Source organism: Sinocyclocheilus anshuiensis, unplaced genomic scaffold (assembly GCF_001515605.1).
Source record: "Sinocyclocheilus anshuiensis isolate Anshui unplaced genomic scaffold, SAMN03320099.WGS_v1.1 scaffold160, whole genome shotgun sequence".
NCBI classification, from domain to species: Eukaryota; Metazoa; Chordata; class Actinopteri; order Cypriniformes; family Cyprinidae; genus Sinocyclocheilus; species Sinocyclocheilus anshuiensis.
Genome location: NW_015554119.1, coordinates 1,836,779 through 1,844,294, shown reverse-complemented (window position 1 = coordinate 1,844,294; position 7,516 = coordinate 1,836,779). Strand labels below are relative to the sequence as shown.

Sequence of the window (7,516 nt, the reverse complement as noted above, 5' to 3'; positions counted from 1 at the left end):
CTTTGCTGTCCAAAGTGATTTATTTTTTATGTTCAAGGACTCATGCTTCTTGTGTCTGAACAATTACAGACAAGTCTGAAAAAAAATATCACATGTGTTTGTGCTTTAGGAAGTGACGTTTATGAGGCTATATTGTTAGCATGATGTTAGCTCTAAACTGGAAGATGATACAAGTTTATTAAAATGGTATGAGTGTGGTAATTTGAGCTGAAAGTCCTGGGGTAAGCTGAGCAGCTTACTCCTCCTTATGATTATAAAGTGTTATTTTACTGTAATTCTACATTATACTTCATTAATTTTACACCAAACATTTTTGATTTTGTTCTTTGTTTTGAACTTGATTTTGTTCTGAAAATTGTACAATTTTAAATAGGCCTTATGAAAATTGCCCATTGAAGTTTTATGAAATGATACTTCCCTGCAACATTTATAAGTGGGATGTTGAGTATATTAGCCCAGTTCTGTAAGGTCAATTGCAGTAGTTTTTTATTTTATTTTTCAATTTGAACTTTATTTTGTTCTGAATTTTTTTTTAATAATTTTTAAAAATGCCTTCAAAGTTGTGTATTGTGTCTTTGAATAAAAGTTTTAAGAAGTCATCCATCCATTCCATTATCCAAAGCTCTTTGTCCTTATCAGCGTAGCAGGAGCCTAACCCAGCGTCTTGAGCCACAGGCAGAGAAACACATGGTCAGTCATTTTGATTGAATTTCTCTTCCTTTGTCATAGCATGAGGGGAAAATGTTCAGTTTTATTTATTTTATTTTTTATTTAAAGGCTCATTTTACCCCTCACTGGGGGCAAGTTGGAAAGCCATATTTTGAAAGCAGGTCATTTTAGATCCAATGTGATTATTCCCAAGGATGCACCACATCCTGAAATGTATGTACATATTTAAGTTGGGCCCATTACTGTCATGTGCTCGCTTTAAACACACCTTAAGTAAAAACTGGCTCAACTCACCCCGCTCTCCCCTATATATATATACTATACTCACCCCCCTTTCCCCTATATATAGCATATATATATATTATTAAATACTTAATTGAATACTTATTATTTCTTATATTTCAATATTATTTATATATTTTAATTACTATAATATTTTATATTTTAATTCATTTTTATATTTGTATTTTTTTTCATTTGTATTTTCATTTTTATTTCACACGTCTCACATGTAACAGCATTGTTTCCCATGTGCAGAATCTTTGTGATCACGTCTGAATAAACAGAACCACATGAATGTTTTTGTGCACTCACACGTGGACACATTATTAATACATTGTTTTTTCCTATAAGAATGCTTCAAATGAAAAGCAGATTTTAGCATGTGCAGCTCCCGCAGATCTCCTTTAGAAACAAACCCTGATGTGATTTACACAGAAGGTTCCGCCCTGTTCTGAGAAACTGCCGCACTCTGCCGATGTTTGAAAACAAACAGGGCTGCTCCAATTATTGATACACGGATTGCTTAAACTCACACTCTGGGGAAATGGAAAGCTATTTTTAGAAGTCTTATCTGAGGGGGAGAGACAGAGAGTGAGATGGAGTGAGACAGCGAGGAGAGCGGCCACAGATAACTGCTTCAAGGTTAATAAGAAAGATGGCCGTAGAAATCTGATAAGACACTCTCCCCACCCACAATTTCCTGCATCTCTCTACTGCTCTCGTACCCGTTTCCCATATTTCATAACATCTAAAATGAGCTGGTATGGCACAGATGGTCATAATATTTGAATATAATACAGTGCTGTGAAAGGTAGAGACACTCTTTGAAGAGTGTAGTTTTCTTTTAGATGGTTTTCTGATTCTGTTAATAGATAAGAAAAAAGCAAATGGCAATTTGACAGATGGCACTCGAAATGTACATTTTGTAAGGATGTACATGAACAAACATTCCCTTTTCTTGTGTGGAAAAAGTTAGTACACTGCCAACATAACATACCATAGATTAGTAGGAAATCTTTAAATCAGATACACAACCTTTCATATTTATATTTCAAATATATTTATATATAAACAGCATTAATACCTTTATCCCGCAAGGATGCAGTAAATTGGTCAAAAGGGACAGCAAAGACTTTTGCTTTGTTACAAAAGATTTCTGTTTCAAATAAAATAACTTTCTATTCATCAAAGAATCGTGGAAAAAAAAATGTATCAGTTTCCATAAAAATATGAAGTGCCACAACTGCTTTCAACATTGATGATAATAAGAATCCTACAAAAAAAAATATATATATAATAATAATATTGCCGTTTCCACCAAAATGTTAAGCAACAATTGTTTCCAACATTGATAATAATCAGAAATGTTTCCTGAGCAGCAAATCAGCAAATTAGAATGATTTCTGAAGGATCATGTGACACTGAAGACTGGAGGAATGATGCTGAAAATTCAGCTTTGCATCACAGGAATCAATAACATTTTAAACTCTTCAACTAGAAAAGAGTTGTTTTGAATTTTAATAATATTTGACAATATTACTGTTTTTACTGTACTTTTCATTAAAGGGGTCATATGATGCTTTTTAAAGATCATTATTTTGTCAGGGATCTTATCTATGCACAATCAGCTTGTAACACTCCAAAGAGAAAGGAAAACTTGAAATCGCATCATATGACCCCTTTAAATGAATGCAGCCTTTGTGAGCATAAGATACTTTTGAACCGCAATGTATTTCAACGTTTCAACACTGTAATATGTGACCCTGGACCACAAAACCAGTCTTAAGTCGCTGGGGTATATTTGTAGCAATAACCAAAAATACATTGTACGGGTCAAAATTATAGATTTTTATTTTATGCCAAAAATCATTAGGATATTAAGATCATGTTCCATGAAGATATTTTGTAAATTTCCTAACGTAAATATATCAAAACGTAATTTCTGATTAGTAATATGCATTGCTAAGAACTTCATTTGGACAAATTTAAAGCTGATTTTCTCAATATTTAGATTTTTTTTTTTTGCACCCTCAGATTCCAGATTTTCCAATAATTGTATCTCGAACAAATATTGTCCAATCCTAACAAACCAATCAATGGTAAGCTTATTCATTCAGCTTTCAGACGATGTATAAATCTCAATTTTGAAAAATTGACACTTAAGACTGGTTTTGTGGTCCAGGGTCACATATATGTAATTTACTTCTGCATATACCTTTGGTATAAAAGTTCAAATTATTCCAACTCGTACTCATTCTTTCTGGGGGATTTGAACCTATAACCTTCCAGCTGCCATGTGTTCGTCTCTTGTGTCGTCAGAGCAGCGGGACACTCACCCTCTCCCCGTCCAGCAGCAGGTGCACTCTGAAGTTCATGCGGTCCTCCAGGGTCACCTCCTCATTCCTGTACAGGATCTGAAAGATCCGACTGAAGACACCACCATCATGAACCCCTGCACTGCTGAAACTGCACTCGCCTACCCAGAGCAGGACAGACAAACGGAGAGAAAGAAAAGGTAGATTACTTCTCTGCTGTTCACATCAAAGCATCTCCAGAGAGAGATTCTCCACTGCGTGAACATCAAAGCACATTCAGTGACGCTTCCCTGCAGAAAGAGAGATGTAGATATTTAATTCATATTCAGTCTGCTGTTTACAGACGCTATTTTCTGACAGCGTTTGGCAGGATTGTGATTTTGTGTGTTTGAGGCTCGAGAGAAAGCAAAACATCAAATGAAAATACATATTCTGTCAGATAGCAGGGCCTGTAGGAATACTATTATTATACAGTATATCTCAATTGCAGCTCCTAGATAGTGCCCTAGCTCCTAGATGGAGATCAAGTGGAGACTTTGGGTTTCCCAAGCATAAAACATTTATACAACATTACATTTTTGTTTTGTAATGTCACAGTGCACAGTTCTAAAAATGTTCTAGAAACTTCTCCAAAAAACAGGACAATATTTGTAATTTCGTTGATTTAGTTATGTTGCAGAGCAATGTTTTAAAAATGATTTAGAAAACCACACACACACACAAAACAGTACAATGTTGTAATTTATTTTATTTTATGTAGTTATGTTGTAGCGCAATATTTAGAAAATGTTTTAGAAATCCATACAAAAAACAGTATATTGTTGTCATTATTGTTTTATTATTTTATTTTATTTTATTTAGTTAAGTAATGCTGTACTGCAATGTTTTAAAAATATTTTAGAAACGGCACAAAAGCATATTGTCATGTATTATTATTTAATTTTATTTGGTTACGTAATGTTGTAGTGCAACGTTTTAAAAATACTTTATAAACCACAAAAACAGTACATTTCTCATCTATTTTTTTTTTTTTGTTTTATTTTATTTTGAATTTTAGTTATGTTATAGTGCAACGTTTTAAAAATGTTTTAGAAAGTGCATAAAGAAAACATTTTGTTATTTGTTTGTGTTTATTTTTTCTTAAGTAATGTCGCAGTGCAATCTTTTAAAAATCTTCTGTAAACCACACTCACACACACAAAAGAACAGTACAATATTTGTAATTTAATAATTTTGTTAAATAAGGTTGCAGTGCAATGTTTAAAAAAGCACTTTAGAAACCACATTTACAAATATAAAAAGTATTTTTTCTTATTAAAGTTTACTTTAAAGTAGCCTCAAAAATTTAATGTAGCATTTTTTACCATGAAAATCAGACCAGACTGCAAAATTTGTGAAACATTTTATTTAATTTTTAAACTAATAGTCTGTGCATATAGAAAATACTGTTTATAATGATGATATAGTAAGAGAAGCATGTTAGCCTGCTATTATTAGCCTACAATATGTTTATATCCAAAATAAAACCACAACACATTACGTTTGTGGAACATTTTTGTTCACATTTTTAACCTTGAAGTTTGCAAACTGTTGCAATATAGCATGAAAAATTATCCGAGTGACCTATTTCAATGTGTGTGTACTGTATATTTATTTTTAGGATGTGAGCTGGTCAACGTTTTCAACAGGAAGATGAGTAAATTACCGATTTTTAATTTTTGAGTGAACTCTTCCCATTCCTCCAGTTGAATTTTAGCAGAAACTTCCGAGAAAAGTTTAAAGAGCCGCATGTGAGCAATGAAAGTTTCCTCTAAGGAGAGAAAATCATGAATCTGTCCATCAAATCCAGCATTACTCGTCCCGTCCCGTCACTAACCTGACACTAAAACAGCCACCATCAAGGCTGCAAGCATCAAACGTCGGCCACCGGCTCCACATCCAGCCAGAGAGAGACCAAGATCTTGTCTGAGATGGATGACAGCACCTCAGCGGGGTTTCTCTTCAGTAGAGAAGATGGTAGCTCGTGTCAGAGAGGTGCTGAGCGGAACGGTGAGGGTCTCACGTAAAGACAGACCCCCGCTGCGTCCGTCTCTCTCTCTCTCTGTTTGCCTCTTTCTTTCGGTCTCTCTCTTTCTATGACTTTCTTCCTCTCTGTGTGTCACCTAAAACAGTTCTGCAGTGTGCCGATGCCCCAGAGACCCGGAGAGAGAGTCGTACAGTACAGTCTGATCTTGCCAGAGGAGTCGTGGGGAGTGTGTGTGTGTGTGTGTGTGTGTTTGATGGAGAGGAAGAGTCAGAAACACAGAAAAAGATGGATCGGGTCAGTGTGTTTCTGATGAACATAATATAGAGACTATTTCTAGCCATCTGACAGCAGTATTGAAATGTACAGCCCTGCACTGTAATGCGGCATATTGGATAATCTATAATATACCTTTAAAGAGAGAATTCACTCAAAAATGAAGCTCATGTTGTCAAAAACGTCCATTGAACAATAAAATAGGATTTTTAAGATGATTTTTGTAGTCTTTCTAGCTCCAAAATAATGAAATTACACAATAAAAATGATGACAAAATTAGTCCGTATTAAATGATTCAGTCACAAATCAGACTGATTTCTCAAGTTAACTCGTTCCAGTTAACAGCACACACTCAATAAATATCAGTCTGCTCCTCACACAATGTTCAGAAGTTCAGCTCACACTGACTTCAGAAGACTTGGAATATAGTGGAAATATGCAATGTGTATTATTTATTTTCACCCTTAAACATGTCTTTAGGAAGCCATTAGTTCTAAAAAAAACAAACAAAACAAAAATAGTAGTAGTAATAATAATAATAAAAAAGCACTTTTAGACAAAATTTGCATTGGATATTGGACAAAGCTGGGCATTTATGTTTGCAAAATTTCACCACTATATTTTGATACAGTAAGTGAAAGTTTTAGATTCACAGCAAAAGAACACAGTTGTAAAACATAAATGTATTTAAAAAAATGTTTTTTTTTTTCAACACAGTAAAGGTCCTTGCACACTGAGTCCGAAATTTTCGTATGCGTTTTTCCGGGGTTTTTTTTCGTATTCGTCATCCTTTCCTATCAACATGCTTGCTACGGATGCGAAAACGCAGAAAATCGAACCTGGTCCGAATTTTTTTATGACTGACGAAAGTTTCGGAGGCAGTGTGTAAACGTGATTGACACAACGTGAGGTCGTATTTATTTTTCAACGTGCGAAATTTTCGGACTTCAACTCAGTGTGCAGAGACCTTAAGGGTACAAGCCATGAAAAAGTTCATTTAGTTTCAACTGAATTTCATTCAGATAGCTTTTTGACCCTTTAAATATCACATTAAAGTATGTTTTAAATATAATGTAGTACTTTAAATACAAATTAATTTAAACAAATATATAGTTATATTAATGAGACAATAAGGATAAAAATTTAATATTTTTTGTACCATTCATTGAATAGACTTCATTGTGTGAGAATAACAGAAAAAAGGTTGACCCCTAATTCCCAGTGTTGCACTTTTGCCACCCTTAGAAAAATGGTCTCAAATGTATGTATGTTCAACATTTTTCAAGAGCTTTAAGCCTTTTCCCATCACCACGAAACAAAAATGTTAAAATATAGATACAAACTATAAATAAAAATTATAGATATTTATACACAAATATTTAAGAAATATTTACACATACACACACACACACAGACACACATATATATATATATATATATCTTAAATATATACATGTATGTGTGTGTATAAAATATATACAGTACACACAGACATATTATGTAAATCCAGACTTTTATTTTGAATGTGATTAATCGCAATTAATCAATTTGACAGGCCTAATTTCCATCATTCAAAAAGTCTCCTTTTGTGTTTCAGAGCTGAAATGTCTGGAACAAGGTAACAGTAAGTAAATTAGTTTTTTCATTTGAATTTTTATATTTTATATTTAAAAGCTTATTTATCTGGCTATATTGTTCTAGTTCAGATACTGATGCAACATTTGTCATAAGTATACTTGTTCATTTGTATAAAAGCACCTTCTAAGTGAATAAATTTAAAATAATCTGACATTTTTTAAAATTAAATCCCATAAGAGCCAGAATGGCTGACAGATCCAAAATGGCCAGTGAGTGTGTGAGTTTGATTCAGACCGCCGCTGGCGTTCAGTCAAACGAGCAGCACCAAGACTCAATGTCAGACAGAGGCCATGGGCTTTCTGCTGCCAAATA

The 7,516-nt window shown here is 33.8% G+C and overlaps 1 protein-coding gene across 1 annotated transcript in view; it reads right to left on the bottom strand.

The window, feature by feature from the left end:
* Positions 1–7,516, bottom strand: part of LOC107669948 (protein FAM135B-like) — a 41,887-nt gene that overhangs the window by 21,164 nt on the left and 13,207 nt on the right. The window contains 1 exon segment of the mRNA XM_016462381.1: positions 3,288–3,427. Within this exon segment, the coding sequence (XP_016317867.1) occupies positions 3,288–3,427 (140 nt within the window).